The sequence below is a fragment of the Rhopalosiphum maidis genome, chromosome 4 (assembly GCF_003676215.2).
Source record: "Rhopalosiphum maidis isolate BTI-1 chromosome 4, ASM367621v3, whole genome shotgun sequence".
In the NCBI taxonomy this organism is placed as follows: domain Eukaryota; kingdom Metazoa; phylum Arthropoda; class Insecta; order Hemiptera; family Aphididae; genus Rhopalosiphum; species Rhopalosiphum maidis.
Window position 1 is genome coordinate 49,420,251 of NC_040880.1, and position 17,062 is coordinate 49,437,312.

The 17,062-nt window shown below is 32.1% G+C and overlaps 3 protein-coding genes across 4 annotated transcripts; all 3 read left to right on the forward strand.

The window, feature by feature from the left end:
- Window positions 1-845: 845 nt before the first annotated feature.
- Window positions 846-10,456, forward strand: LOC113556852 (UDP-glucuronosyltransferase 2C1-like). Of its 2 annotated transcripts, none has more exons than XM_026962042.1 (4): window positions 846-1,931; window positions 9,477-9,696; window positions 9,777-9,996; window positions 10,071-10,456. In XM_026962042.1, exons 1-4 carry the CDS (start codon window positions 1,083-1,085, stop codon window positions 10,354-10,356), a joined length of 1,575 nt encoding a protein of 524 aa, XP_026817843.1. In that variant the 5' UTR covers window positions 846-1,082; the 3' UTR covers window positions 10,357-10,456. The 2 variants fall into 2 exon arrangements, with proteins under 2 accessions (XP_026817843.1, XP_026817842.1); XM_026962041.1 differs by lacking the exon at window positions 846-1,931 and adding an exon at window positions 5,850-6,981.
- On the forward strand, window positions 1,958-5,890 carry LOC113556854. Its single transcript, XM_026962046.1, has 2 exons — window positions 1,958-3,529; window positions 5,770-5,890. The coding sequence occupies exons 1-2, from the start codon at window positions 3,011-3,013 to the stop codon at window positions 5,791-5,793; spliced, it is 543 nt and encodes a 180-aa protein (XP_026817847.1). The 5' UTR covers window positions 1,958-3,010; the 3' UTR covers window positions 5,794-5,890.
- A 2,374-nt stretch (window positions 10,457-12,830) lies between the features above and the next one.
- LOC113556853 (UDP-glucuronosyltransferase 2B2-like) lies at window positions 12,831-16,322 on the forward strand. The gene is made up of 5 exons (XM_026962045.1): window positions 12,831-12,979; window positions 13,735-14,577; window positions 15,392-15,611; window positions 15,669-15,888; window positions 15,979-16,322. Exons 2-5 carry the CDS (start codon window positions 13,756-13,758, stop codon window positions 16,262-16,264), a joined length of 1,548 nt encoding a protein of 515 aa, XP_026817846.1. The 5' UTR covers window positions 12,831-12,979; window positions 13,735-13,755; the 3' UTR covers window positions 16,265-16,322.
- Window positions 16,323-17,062: the final 740 nt, after the last annotated feature.

The window sequence follows — 17,062 nt, forward strand, 5'->3', positions numbered from 1 at the left end:
ACGCTATATTTTATGTATTATCTTCATTATATGTTAAATAGCAGTTGTCCTATTTATATTAGGACATAACATGGAATAGTAAATTTTTTATTCAATTATATAACTAAAGATAAATCATTCGAACTGAAGTCTTATAGAATTTTAAATAGTATAGTATTATAATATAATCTTTCCTTTACTCTAAAATACAACTTTCCCCTATTACCATAACCTTCATGAATAAAATGTATTAATTCGTAAAATGGGTTTTTATGATATTATGCAAATACCTATATTAAAAAAAAGCCATTTAATATTATTGCTTATAAATGAATATATTTTTGTTAAGTAAGTTAATTTGTATTACTAACTACACACAAAAAAAATGTATTATTATTATTATTATTTTATAGTTATAGTTATATATGTTATATGTATTATCTTAGTATGTAGTTATGCATTTTAGTATACTTAATACTTATTATATTATGTTTGTACGAGTTTTTACTAAATATTATACGCATTTATATTAACGTGTTGGCTTGATAAACCATTGCAGGTTTTTGTTTATTTTTATTATTGATATTATACAACAATAAGTTTCATCTTTCACTCTGCACACGGGTATTATAAAAATGGTTCCTACCCGATAAGAAATAATATAATGTTTGTGTAAAATAAAAATGAATAATCATTATAAATAATTCACTAACGCATGGGATTACATATAGCCCATAAAGGTGCAATACATCTAACCTTTAGTTAGAACTCGAGATAATAATTCACATAGTGCACGCACATAAAATATAAATAGATAGATAACATTTGGTAATCACAATAATGTGTCGAGTCCAAAAATCAGTGATTCGTACCTATTCATCATTCGTCGAAAAACTACGTCTTCGAACAACGATCGTTAAAAAATCTGGGCAGAAACAAAATCACAAAACCAAATGAAAACAAAAACAATTTAAAAATAAAAAAAGCCTTTAAATCCATCGTTGCGAAACTCTTTACCGGTTACAAAATGTTGTGCCGAGTCGTGAACGTAATGTTATAAATATTTTCGAATAATATCGGCATCTCGGTGTTATAGGTACAATATGGAACGTGTTACGAAACAGTGCGTCCCCGCTGCCGCCGTGACCTGTGCGTTCGTTGTGCTTTGTGCGATCTCGCCTCCGACGACAGCCGTCAACGTGCTGGCCATCGAACCATTGCCGGCCCGGAGTCATTGGACGTTTATGCGGGCGGTGGTCAGGGCGATGGCCACCGGTGGCCGTGGTCACAACGTGACGGTGTATACGCCGTTCGCGTCGTCATCGGCGGCAACTGTTGGCGTCTGCGACGGGGGCCCCATCGGTTGCGGGTACGTGGAAATACCGCTGCGGCTCGACGTGCCCGATAAGGTTGCGCTGGACGTGCGGACAGCCATAGCTGATTTCGCAGACCAGTGGCGGTTCGTGGGCATTGCCGTGGACAAGAGTAGGACAGCGTGTGACCGGCTGGACCGAATGGCAGCCGCCGGCCACTTTACGGCCGACGTGCGGTATGACATGGTCGTCGTCGAACTCGTGTCGTCCGAGTGCACGTCTCGCGTGTCCAGCGCACTGGGCGACGTGCCGCTCGTGTATGTGTTTCCGTCGCCGATGGCCTCGTGGATGGAGGCAAAAGCGCTGGGCACCAGCCCCAGCCCGTCGTATGCGGCCCGGCTGTTCGCCCGTTACGCGGTGCCCGACACGTTAGCTAGGCGGCTGGAGAACGCGTACGGCTGGACCGTGATGGCAGCGTTACAATTGTTACACGAGCGAGACGACGATCAGACCGACTACCGTAAGCCCGCTGTCACGTTCGTCAACACGGATACGACTGTGGAAAAATCCGTGCCCACCGTTCAGAATATGATCGGGGTCGGCGGTGTACACCTTCCGCCACTTGAACCTATACCTCCGGTAAGTCATGTTTAAAAGACACGTCATTTACGCACAGCAACGATGGCAATATCGAAAAAGTCAACCAATACCAGAAAATTAATTGATTTTTATTACTAATGAAGTATGTTGCTCATACCTGTTGCTGACCGATTCCGTGTATTTTTCATTTTATGTAACTTTACGGGGAAATGAATTTCGTGTGAATTTCAAAACTTAGCTTTCATATTTATGGGTTAGCGTACATCATATTCGTAATTTTTTTTTTTTCAAAAATCTTAATTCTTACTAGGAGAGTGTTGGAATAAGAATTACGTATTTTTTGAAACTTGATAATACGATTTTGATTTTGAGAGAGAAATTCAATTTTGTACAAAATTAAAATTTTGGATTGTATTGTAACATTTGCCACACACCATGTACATCAATTATCTATTATTATTATTATTATTATTATTATACGATAAACACACTATATGATTGACTAATACAAAATATACTCACTAAACACATTTTACCTGCCCAAAATATAACTTAATATATTAAAACGACACATGGAAAGCAGTTTGACACTAACCATCAACACGAGCGAACTCAGCAATACATTTATTAACAGCCATCTCCAAAACAATAAAGTATTATTTTAAATATAATAATTATCATAGATTTATAAACCAAACGTACCTTATTATTGATAAATACCTCATACACAGGGCTTCAACCCTCAGCTATAGAAAACTTATTTATAAGGAAGAGAAAATTTTCTCTGGATAACTAATAATATTGTAACAAGGTTTCTCCGACCACATAATACTAGTATGTTCACAGAGTGCATTATATTAGCAAAAAGAATTTTTAAATATATTTATTTTAAACAGGATATGATTAGAAAATCGTATATCTGGTCATTTTATGTGGTTTTGATTTTGCAATGCAAGGATATCCCTCCCTTTCTCTCTCTGTGCACGCCACTGACCACTATACACTGGTGACTACATATCATTTGTCGAGCGTTTCTCAAGAATACCGGATGGCCTATTATTGTTATTCTGAAATTTATTATGTCCTGACCGGCGGGCTGGGAAGTCACTGAGACTTTTATGCAGTTCTCTCGACCGTCGTTCATGGTGCCGAAAATCGTCAACGAAAGCCACCGTGTGTGTGAGGTAATGGACCGATTGTTGCCACGGGACGTCGGCGACTACGACCTGTTCATCACAGAACCACTGAGCAGCGAGTGCGTGTCGCACGCGGCACGGCGACTCGGCGTTTCGCTCGTCTACGTCGTTTCCGCGCCCCTGCTGCCCTGGATCGAGACGGCCGCGTTCGGCCACTACTCCAACCCGGCGGTCGTGCCGCACCCGTTCGCCGTGCTCGACACGTTCTACCGGCGACTGCACAGCGCGGCCATGCACCTGTACACGGTGGTCGCCAACTACTGGTCCACGGCGACCGCGGCTGCCGTCGAACGTCGGCCCTACGATCTCGCACCGCCCGTCAAACCCGCCCTGGTTTTCGTCAACACACACCACGTTACTACCGAACCACCCAGATTCGTGCCGGCGAACCGCGTGGACGTCGGCGGCATACATTTGACCGCACCCCAACCACTGCCGGCCGTAAGTACGAGTACGAGTCATCATGTATTGTCGGCACCATAATTTTGATTCAAAATATTATTGCATTTATTTCCTATATTCCTATATTTTGTTCAATAGTTGATTTTGGTTTAAAAAACATTTATGTACATAAGAGATAATATTATGTCGTGTTCGAATTCTGCAGCTGTCCACCAAAATACCACACATAGGACATTTTTGACAATTATAATAATATGTGTTTTATCGGAGCATCGGTGTATCTCATATAAATCAACAATAAAATACATGATTTTTATTATCGTGCGACGGTCGTTCTAAATGGTCTAATTACTCAAACGTTGTCTATTTAACGATTATATTATAGATACGCTAGAACTCATTAGCCCGCTTAAATCATCTTTGAATGTTGTTATTATATGACTATAACCTTAAATGTGTCACGTTATATTATAAAAAAAATATTCTATTATGTCCTATTAGAAACGTTCTGAATAATTTTCAAAACTGAGGCAAACTATCATATTTGGCTACCCATGCACCCACAGCTTTTAATCTACTTTGTTTTTTTTTATTTACTAGTATAAATATCTTTATTAAACAATTGTTATCACAGTAAATCCATTGCATGGTACCATCTTATTTTGATTTTTAGGAGATTGCTTAAAAAAAGCCTATTACTGCACGCTACTGATAGTAACGTTTGTATGCTGGACGAATTTTGTATCATTACAAATTACAATATTGTATAGACATTTTATTGTATTGATATGAAAAAATAGTCTTGTTTAGTGATGTAGTCTATGTTGGCTTTGGTGAACTACGGACATATTTTAAAATAGTTGACCTAGCTACTCTCTACTCGCGGTCCGTGGATAATAAACACTATTATGGTGATTATCTAATTAATGTATCTTGTTTTTGAGGAACTAATATGAATGTGCTTTAATTTAAAATAAAATTTGTACCACATTACAAAAGGAAAAAAAAATTAAAAAAAAATACTCTCGTTTTAGATCACATTCACATACCTATAGTATATATAATAGGCTAGACGTCAGTAAAGTCGCTCCTCATCACATGGTTTCACATATCTTATTTTGGTAACAACATTTTTAAATTTTTATGTTAAACATGTCTCGCAAAAATAATTAGAATTCTTTGTAGGGTCTGTAAAATCCAAAATATTTATGTAGGTAAGAGGGCAAGTTCATACATCCCTCTAAACATGGTTAATATTATTAACATAGTAATTACACTGTGTGTCTGTGTTCTTACTCCCGGTTAAGGTTATAAGTATTTTTTAAATTGTAATATTTTACACACACATATAACTTACTTAAAAATATTAATTTTATAAAAAATCAATATACAAATATATATATATATAATATTAGTATATTATAATAATATTACCATTGAGTAAATTCGATACAATAATAATTATTGAAAAAAATCTAATAAAGCCCACGAAAATAACGGCATACGTAATGTAAAATACTCCATTCCAACCTATACTATAATTTTTGTTGGACATTGTTGAAAAGGTCCCATTATTTCTTGAAATTTGATTTATATTGTACACATTTATTAAAAAAACGTCATTAAATTGTCATTACCTAAACACGGTAGTTGAACAAATTCAACAATGTCTAAAATAAATACAATATATATATATATCCATTGTTGGACATAATCGTAAAATACTTTTATACTTCAAACATTTCTCAAATATTTTATAAAAAAATGACGTAATGTTTAATCTGAGAGTAAAATAATCTGAGTAACAACATTTAATATTCAGATATTATTATCATCTTATTTATTTTCCATTCGTGGATATTCCGATTTGATCAATTTCTAATTATATCGCGTCATGTGAACAACAGTTGTTCATCCACATGATCACATAATAATATATAAGCGGTGCACCGGTGCCGCAATAAATTGACGTACTTACGTAATATTATACGGAAATATCTATACCTATTAATTTCGTTCGGTGCAATTGATGTATAACCTTTTTATTATATGATTAATATAATTTCTAAATTTAAAGTAATCAATTTTTATTTTATTTTGAAAATGGCTCTTGATAGTTATACATTGAACAAACGTACTTATTGCGATGTTGTTAACGAAAGTATCGAAATTTCGATCTGATTAGCAAATCGTACCGTGTATGAACACGAAACACACTACAATTGTGCAATTTATTAATTTTATTAACATTATCAAAAGGTTTCAAATCATTGTTTAAGGTCAAATACGATATTATAAAATAAGGAAGACTATAAAAGCACTATAGCAAGATGAGCAATGAAACGAAAAAAAAATTATTCTTGATTGGAATAAGTAGAAGGGAAAAGTCCAGTGTCCAAAAATAATAATCAGCGTATTATCATTATGCAAACTATACCGTCGTCGAACACGTTCAGTACATAAAAAATATGCTTTGACGACGGTAAAGCACACGCCGCATGCCATCAACTATATATACTCTAACGCTCGTAGCATATTACACAGTAAACGATTGTACAGAACTGGACGGTGTTTACCGAATCGGTCGCAGAACCGTTCACAAACAAATAGTTATATCCTATTTTAAAGGTTACGATTACACAACAGTCATGACCAGACGACCGTCGTGGTGTGGACTCGCGGCCGTTTGCCTGCTGGTGGCTATTGCGGGTTGGCCGCGGCCCGTGGACGCGGCCCGCGTGCTGGCAGTCGAGACGGTGGCCGCCAAGAGCCACTGGAACGTCATGAAAGGCGTGCTGCACGCGTTGGTTGGCCGCGGCCACACGGTGAAGGTTTACACGCCGTTCCCGGACCACGGGACGCCACCGACCGACAACTATACGGAGGTGGAGACGTCCGCCCATTACCACATTGGCGATACGGACGAGACCGCGTCGGCTGTCAACATGAATGCCACCGCGGTGGTGCCGCTGTTCGCCCGGACGTCGTTCATGGTGCCATTCATCGTCAACTCTAGCCGTCTCGTGTGCGACATCATGGACCGATTCCTGTCGCGGGACGTCGGCGCCTACGACCTGTTCATCACTGAACCGCTGGGCAGCGACTGCGTGTCGCACGCGGCACGGCGGCTCGGCGTTCCGCTCGTCTACGTCTTTCCCGCGCCCCTGCTGCCCTGGATCGAGACGGCCGCGTTCGGCCACTACTCCAACCCGGCGGCCGTGCCGCACCTGTTCGCAGCGTACGCGGTGCCCGACACGTTCTACCGGCGACTGCACAGCGCGGCCATGCACCTGTACACGGTGGTCGCCAACTACTGGTACACGGCGACCGCGGCCGCCGTCGAACGTCGGCCCTACGACCTCGCGCCGCCCGTCATACCCGCCCTGGTTTTCGTCAACACACACCACGTGACCGAACCACCCAGACCCGTGCCGGCGAACCGCGTGGACGTCGGCGGCATACATTTGACCGCACCCCGACCGCTGCCGGCCGTAAGTATACGAGTGCGAGTCGACGCGTGTATAGTCGCCATGATATTTTTGATTTCTGTACTCAACATCATTAATGACACGTTTATTACCCGTATTTGGTTCAATAATCGATTTCGGTTTAAAATCCATCGCGTAGTAACACGTAATAGGTGGGTCGTTAAATTTCGCCAAATCGGATATCGCACGATATGGTTCTTATACGCAGGTACAGGTGATATCCGTTGTCTGCCGTTATGTGCACCGAATGTGTTTTTCACGAAAACACGGATTACGATTTCAATCAAAATAAATTTCAGTCCGACTTACTTAGTCGAAATCGTAAACTATAGACGAACTAATTGTATGTGACGTGGTCAATACGTAGATTACTCTATTATAGTATGTTTCGTGATTTCTACACGGCCAGTGGATTTTAGTCACCATTTAAAATTGTAATAGTATTGTTGTTTAGTTACAATAGTATTTTACTAGTTCTATAATAATATTATAAAATATAATAGTTTATTATATCCTTTAATATACTATTCAGTGTATTTCCCGATGCGCACAGCTGCGTAGTTTCAATTAGTTATCGTTATTGAAAAAATCTAAAATAAACGATTTTTAAATATTATTTTAATTTAAAATTGATTTCGAATAATATAAACATCACCAGTGGTGTATAATTTCAAATAAACATTTTAATATAATAAAATAATAATTATACGAAACGTACAAAATATATTATAAATGTTACAAGTTACAATGATAATTTAAAACTTTTAAGGTACCTAAATAAAAATTATTTTAATTAAATAAATAATATCTATACAAGTGCCGCGTTAATATATTTTTAAATATCATATTAACCTAATTGATCGTTCATTTGTCCAACTTAAACAATTTTGCTCGGAGTATTCGATTCATTAAAAAACTCTTAAAACGTTACAATATACATTAGTACCTATGTCCCTACTTAACATATTATAGTTTGAACGGATATATTTATTGGAGGTGAGGTTTTATAAAACGATTGATTAATATCCAAATGAATTGCTTCGAGTAAATTTAGATTTTAGATCACTGTAGGGGCTAGTCCATGCATTGACTGAAAAACATACTTAAAATTAAATATTATTTAAAGTTATTCGGATTCGTGTATATGTGTATAGTAGTCTAAATAAATCCAAACGTTTTCTCGGTGTCATTAAAAATTAATTCCTGTGGCTCGTTAAATATATTATCCTATTTAGGCCACCATAAGCTAATAATTTTGTGTGTATATTTATATAAATAAAATACGTGTATACGCTGTATATTTAGATATATATGGGATATGGCTATTAGCTATTAAACTGGCCACTGGGTGAAGTACACCTTAATATGATAGCGTTACATGGACGCTGAGATGAAAACACCTGTATCATGGTACAATTGAACAAACATTTTAAATTCATTATACGTATATACTACACTGAGACCCATATAATATTATTAATACAGTAGTACGGTCTCGATATTATTTCCCTTCCACTGTGGACACTGGACATAGCCCTAAAGGTATATATTATTTTAAATATTCAAACACTACAAAACACGATGTAGAGAAGATCCCCTCTCTACATCGCGTTACAAAATATGTACGGGAATCGAGAAATATTGGGTTTTAATATAATAATAGTATGAGTATTTTTCGGAATTCACTTTTGCATATCTTTAATGCTATTAAATTATATTTAGTTATATTACGGCATATTGATATTGTTACAGTTTAATACGAGTTGGAAAATTAGGTTATTGTAAAAAATAAAAGTAAAGGATTTGCATTTGTACACACTGGAGAATAATGCTTACAACCCCTCCTTAGAAAAACTACCGAGGTGCTTCTGATTTCAAATTTTCCACTGCAAGAACATAACATTGCATTTTAAAAGGGAACATGTAGGTAGTAAACTTTAGTAGTCATAGATTCTTAAGTGGAAATATAGAAATGGCCTCGGGTAGTCAAAACAAACTTTCGAGGCGTGAAGTTTCCGTATAATTTTCGAAGTGTACTCTTGCAGTGTATATTAACTATAAAGGCTCATGAATGATAATATATTTTTAAAGTTATTTTTGAAGTTGAATCAATGACATCGGTGACAGTATCGCGACTTTAAATTAATTACGTGTTTCGATTAACTGTATTTTAAGTTAAACTATTGGAAATCAAGTAATGAGCTTTTGTAATAATATAGCATGTATAGGTTACGAGAAAGAAAGTTAATTAATTTTTCATCAAGATTTTTAACTGTATTTAATATTTATTATTTATAAGCGAAGAAGTCACTGACATTTTATCATATACATAATATATTTATTACAATTTTAGTTAGAGTATTTTGTACAATCGTGGCACAGATCTTATAAATCTATTAGTTAACACAATTTTTTGTTATAATGCTATAAAATATTTATGTACCTACTTAAAACTTACTTTATAAGAGAGTTGTGATATTTATTTCAAATATTTACAGGATATTTTAAAATTTATCGAGGAATCGCCAAACGGAATTATTTACTTTACATTTGGTACCGTAGTCGCACTATCAACAATGCCGGACCATATTCAAAATATTTTCAAAGACGCATTAGCTGAAGTTCCTCAAAGAGTATTGCTGAAATATGAAGGAGAAATGAAGGATAAACCAAAAAATGTGATGACAAGCAAATGGTTGCCTCAACGAGATATACTGAGTACGTTACCATAAAATAAAAATAATATCAACAAATTAAACAGAAATACAGTATTTTAAATACTTCGTATAAATGTATAGAGCATCCAAATGTAAAGTTATTTATCGGCCATGGAGGTATATCGGGAGTCTACGAAGCTGTGGACGCCGGCGTCCCAATCCTAGGATTCCCTTTGTTCTATGATCAACCAAGAAATATGGCAAATTTGGTTGATGCAGGTATGGCGTTGTCATTTGATTTGTTTTCAGTAACCAAAAATACACTTTTAAGTGCTATCAATGAAATTATCAACAATGAAACGTAAGTGCACATAAAAAATGACATATTTCATTTTAATTTGAGAAATTTTATAATATTATATTAATTATTTGCAGGTATTCAAAAAATGCTAAAATTGTTTCTGATAGATTTAAAGACCGACCAATGTCGCCGGCCGATTCGGTCGTTTACTGGACGGAATATATTATTCGTCACAAAGGTGCACCGCACTTGAGATCTCACGCACTTAATTTAACATGGTATCAATATTTTTTACTGGACGTTGTAGCAGTTGTATTATTAATAATTGTATCGGTTTTTTACACTGCGTTGAAAACATTGCAAATGATAAACAAAATTATTTTTAAACCATCATCAAAATCGAAATCAAAACCGGATTAATAATGAATTATAAGGATAAGGAAAGTTTGTGTTTTAAAATACAATGTATTGATATTATATAAACATTAAACAAGTTTATAAAAACCAAATATTTTAAATATTTCTCTCGTAAGTTTTTTTTCTTTAAATAGTAACATTAAAATCACAGTTCTTTAAAATTTATATTGTCTAACTATTAATAGTAGTTACCTTGAATGAAATGAATTTTTTTTTTAAATTTTTATTATTTTATTGTACGTTTGAATAATGGTGTAACAAAAAATGTAATCTTAGTTTATTAGATAAATTAATTATAAAATAATTGTTTAGTTGAATTTTTTTGAAAAAAAAAAGCTTAAAACAAGTAACTGGTAACTGCATATGAGTAGTATTTTATAAGGTTATTAACTTATTGTGCATAATATTATATTATAGTACTTAACGCCATCTACCTTTGACTATTAAACAATTTAGAATAATATATTGTTATAAACACCTACGCAAGATAGCGCTATATATTCATATTTGATTTTGTATATTGGTTTTAACACGACTTAACGTTTTACGAATGCGAGTTCGATTCTATTTTGAAAAAATAGAAAAAAAAAAATGTATCAAAAATTTCCTCTTTAAAATCAGAAAATATATTTTATTTTTATAATTGTTTTAAACAAAACTTTTAGTTAAACTTTTAGTAAATAGGTATTTTAATATGATTTAATACAATGAATGTCTTTATGTATATTATATTATGAAATATTTATTTTTAGAGAATTACAACAGACAAGATAAAAAGAAAATGTAGGAATCTCTAGAATCTCTAGTCCCTAAATACTATTTTGGCTTATATATTTTAAAATAATTCAATGTTGATATTTTTATGAAGATTATAAAAACACCAAATAAATAAGTATGATTTGAATAAATAATCACTGAATTCATCCATGGTATTGCTAGTTATGTAACAGAAGTCTTATACCTTATTAATATAAAAATGACAAAAAATGTCCTAAACAAATTATAAATATTTGTATATATATATATTTTTTTTTTAATTGTACTCTATTTTACTATAAAATTCTATATGACATTGACATAAAAATTACAAAAATGTCATTAAGAATTAAATAAATTTTTTTCGGCAAATTCGAAAATATTACAAAAAAATAATAAAATTTAGGTACAATAATATTCACTACAACACGACAATGACAACTAAAATCGGAGAGGTACTAATCTTAGTCCGATGTAATTATAAAGTTCTAAGTAAGTTATCGGCATAATAATAATAATAATGATAAGAAGTGAACTAATGTGAAATCAGTAAAAATGTGGAAAAATGTCTAAAAATGACTTAAACACCAAAAAATGCAAAAAAATGCAAATTAGAAAATGAAAAAATTAGTTGTTCAGATTTACATGCTAATGAAACACATTTTTGTGGCCAGGAGAGCATTGTCTAAAAAGTTCCAAAATAAAAAAAAAATATTAAATACATCAACTTCTGATCCCTATTTATAAGTATTAACTAGAACTAAGGTAAGAGCATAAAATTTGAAAACGAATGTTTTTTTTCTAAATTGTAATAATGATTATTCTTATTTGGTACAATGGTACATAGTTAGTAACACGTTTTGATTAACATGCAATAGACTTAATATTTCTTTTGTATACTTTTTTCCTGTAAATACTTTTTTGTGATTTTGTGTTAAACTATCGATTTATTAAAATAATTCAAATTTATTTTGGCAACATAATAAATAACATTTTAAAGGTTGATAATAAGAAATTGTTACAAATTAGGAACGACCAAATTATAAACCTTTAAATTCGGAATCTTATCTTAACTATTTAAATTATAAATTGGTTTTTGGTGGGTTGTATGGTTTTAATTTTATACAAATACGATTGAATTTTAAATTAAATAATTAATAGTTTTATAATCTATGGCAGTTAAATATCATTTTATACATGATTTGCTTATCTAAACATATACATATAGTTTATAAATAAAACATTTTTATTCTTTGATTAGTAAAACGTAATATGCTAATGAATGCGTGATAAACAATTAAAACAAAATCTTTTATTATTTTTTTTTATCTCAGATATGCACAATATACCTGATAAATAATTAGGACAATTAGGTGATTGAATTTTAAATAGGACAACGCTATACGGCGAACACTCCTATTATTTACGTTCTTTAAATTAACTATTGGTTTTAGTCGTTTTAAATACCTACAAGTGGATTGTGCGCTGTATATAAGGTTCATAATTGATAATGCTAATTTGTGTTATTTTTAGGTTTGCAAATCTAGATGGATTTAAGAAGATGAACTCTGGTAGTTTTATTGTTGGATCAAAGTATAGACTTTTAAAACATTGTTAAGTTGTATCAGGGTTATCTATTTTAATAGAAAACTACTGATTATTATTTACATCATTCAATAACATTATATAATATACATTATTTAATTACTAAGTATATTAGTGTTTAGTGTATAAGTAACAATTGATACGTGTGTTATGATTTGCATGACTATTAGTTAAGTTTACCGTTTTATTGTATTCGATTAACTATACATACATGTAAAAAACGATTATAAATGAATAAGTGAATATAGTACAATTTAGTAAACAGGTTTGTAGGTTTGTTATTATATTTTAAACTTAAAAAAAAAAATAGTCACTACCGTATTATAATTTCGGGTGACATCGTCTTTGAGTAGGTAAATGTATTAAATTAAAAATCTATGTTGTTTCAATGTATACAAAAAACGATTCTGGGTGGAAACGAAATTTCACTGTGTCAACATATATTCGAAGAATATTTTAAAATTTATTTATTTTTCTATTGATAATAATTTATGACGCTTTATACATTTATATTAAAACTCAAAACATCACATATCTAATATTGTCTCAGTATAAATTGTTAATGATATTAGTAATTCTTAAGTTATTAAGTTAAAAGTATTTAACAGGGATAGTTAGCGATAAGAGATTCCCGAGCTGCATAATATATTAATAATCTTAAATAAGTTGGAGCCATGCGCAGAAAAAGGGTTATTAATTGTCATTAATAAAAAAAGATTTAAATTAGGTATTATAATACAATTTATAGAATAGGTACATATAGGACTAAATTAATATCGAAATCGAATACATTTTTGGAATAACCTACTATTGCATGTCTTTATATTCGACAATCAAAATAATAATATCCGAACATTACTGCAAATATTTAACGAATGATCATAAAATGCCATTGTTAAAAACTTAAAAACAATTAGAAAAGAAAACATATTGAATAAAAAAAAAAATAAATTTAAATAACTGAAATATTTAATCTAAAGCACAACATAAAATAAAAATCACTGTATTTTTTTCTTTTAGGGTATTGGTGAGCATACCATTATGATAAAATTCATAAAAATATTGATAATTACATTTTATTTCGGCGTTGATGTGTTGTATTTAAAACCAGTGGAAGGTGATCGAATTTTGGCCATTTCAACAATAGGTGGGAAGAGCCATTGGAATTTTATGGAAGGAATACTTCGAGCATTAACAGAACATGGTCATAAAGTAACAGTTATGACACCTTTTCCCAGTGGCCACAGAGAAAATTACACGGAGATAGATGTATCCAACGAAACGTTCTCAATGTTACGGTTGGATATTGAATTGGTGCATAAACACCTTACTTCATACTTCCATACAATACATTATGCTAATATATATAGTCGAAAAACTTGTAAGATATTATATGAAAATGAGTTCATTAAGAACATACTGACCGATTCTAGATCAGATTTTGATGCCATCTTCATTGAGTTAATGGCATCAGAATGCATTTCATATTTATCGGTTAAACTAGACATACCATTAATATATGTCACACCACCGCCTCTGATATCGTACTTAGAACGTTCTGTCTTAGGACATTATCCAAACCCAGCTGTTGTATCTCATGTATTAGCTAATCACAGCATTCCCAGAACAATGTTTGAACGGTTTACAAACACGGTGTTATTTTTTTATACATTATTTTTGCTTCAATACAAAAGTTGGACCGCAAGAATAGCCAGTAAAGAGTCTTTTGATCAAATCGAACCTATTAAACCCTCCATAATATTTAGCAACGCACATTTCATAACCGATGCTCCAAGACCTATACCACCAAGTGTGATTCAAGTCGGTGGTATTCATCTGAGTCCACCAAAAAAAATACCTGACGTAAGTAATTTTTAATTTATCAAATAAATAACACACTACTATTACGATTATAAAAATGGAGATGACGTCACATTCACATACGGTTTACATCAATCGAACCAAAAATTAATTATTAATAATGTTTAACACTGATACGAGAAAGATATTCTGATTTTTTAAAATCCGAATGATTTACATTTTTTCTACAGGATGAAAGATGATTAATATTATTAATCTAGATATTGCTCAACATAAGATAGTAGATTTATAGTAAAATTATTGAAAAATTAAACGCTAAAAACTCTAAATCTTAGTCGTATTAAAATATTAATAGTTACGTCTCTTAAACTCTTTCAATATTATAATCAACACTAAAACTCTTGAAATTTATAATTATTATAGGATGTTTTAGAATTCATCGAAAACTCACCACACGGGGTTATTTTTTTTACATTAGGTTCTGTCGTGGCAGTGTCTTCAATACTAGCAAATATTAGAAACGACATTATAAATCTATGCGTTAATAAAACGAGGCAACACTTGTAGTTACGTCATCTCAACTATTTTTTTGTTAAATATTTTGGATATTGTAAACGGTCTATATTTTGTTCAAAATATATAACATACGCATGTTTGGACCAATAATGATTTACATAAATATTTTTTTGTACAGGACGAAATATGATTAATTATTCATTCAGATATTGTTTTACATAGGAAAGTAGATTTATACTAAAATTAATGAAAAATTTAATTCTAAAAAATCTAAATCTTAGTCGTATTAAAATATTAATAGTTACACCTCTTAAACTCTTGATATTAATTACTATTACAGGATATTTTAGAATTCATAGAAAACTCACCACATGGAGTCATTTATTTTACATTAGGATCTGTCGTGGCAGTATCCTCGCTACCGGAAAATATTAGAAACGACATTATACAAGTATTGAGTCAAGTTCCTCAGAGAGTGTTATTAAAATATGAAGATGAAATGGTCGATAAACCAGAGAATATCATGGTAAAAAAATGGTTTCCTCAACGAGATATACTTGGTAAGCTTTGACAAAATATTTATCAATAAATATAACAATTATTTATTTATTTTTTAGTGCATCCTAATGTAAAATTATTTATTAGTCACGGAGGAATATCTGGAGTGTATGAGGCAGTGGATGCCGGTGTTCCGGTTCTCGGATTTCCTTTGTTTTTTGATCAATCTAGAAATTTAAGAAATTTAGTAGACGCAGGAATGGCAATTTCAATGAACCTTGATTCTGTGACTAAGGATACATTTATGAAGGCTATTTTAGAACTCGTTAAGAATAAAAAGTATGGTTAACTATTTGCCAAATCTATATTAACCTGCGCTCAGAATAAATATGATTTCAAATTTTTTTAACAAAAAACTTTTTTTTTTAGATACATACAGAACGCTAAAATTGCTTCTGATCGTTTCAAAGACCGTCCACTGACACCGTCGAAAGCAGTTGATTATTGGACGAGATACGTTATTCGCCACAAAGGTGCTCCTCACTTAAAATCTCAGGCGCTCAATTTGAAATGGTATCAATATTTTTTACTGGACGTCATTGCTGTTGTCATATTGGTTATTTTATTATTTTATTATGCTATTTATAAGACATTTATATTTATAAAAAAAATTACGTTTGCATCATGGACCAAATCGAAATCAAAATCTGAGTGATCATTTTTTTTACTAAATTGTATTAATTTAATAAAATATTAAATATTTTAAGTTTCTACATGTGGTATAGTTTTTTTTTATATTTTGGTTGTGATATCATTATATCCCAATTTCGTTTTTAAAGAGTACCCATACCCGATCTACTGGAAAATACTATTGAATGACTAAATTTACAGTATATATTTATTGTTATTATCGAATATTCTTTTTCATAATCAGTAATCTAATATATAATTAATAATTTACAAATTATTATTTTTTTCCTTTTCAACTGAAAATAGGTTGGTAGTTTTTGGGTTAAAAGTTTTGAATCTTTTTGAGTTATTAATAGGTATTTTTTTTTTCTATAAATAGCATTGAATAACGATGGTAATATTATTTTGACAAATTAAAAATATTAACTGTCGGAACTTAAACTTTGTATAAATAAAAAAAATACTCACAGAGATACCGGACAGTTTACATCTCAAAGAGTTAGTGTTAGGTACAAGAAATCATTGTAACACTGTGTATAATAACAATGACATGAATAAGATCTTATCGGTCAAATATAGTTCGGGTTATGAGATTTTACTTAAAGGCATACTTAAAATTCCTGTGGTGTGCCTTATCCCCTACCCCTACTTTTTCATAGTATTATTATTAAATTAAGTTCATTTATAGAAACTACATTAAATCTACAAAAACATACTTATTAATTTTCCTAAAATTATGATGTTGGGGTTACTGCAAAGGTATATAAATATTTTATAAATGTAACACTTAATTATTCAAATTACTATTGTCCAGTAAAAATAC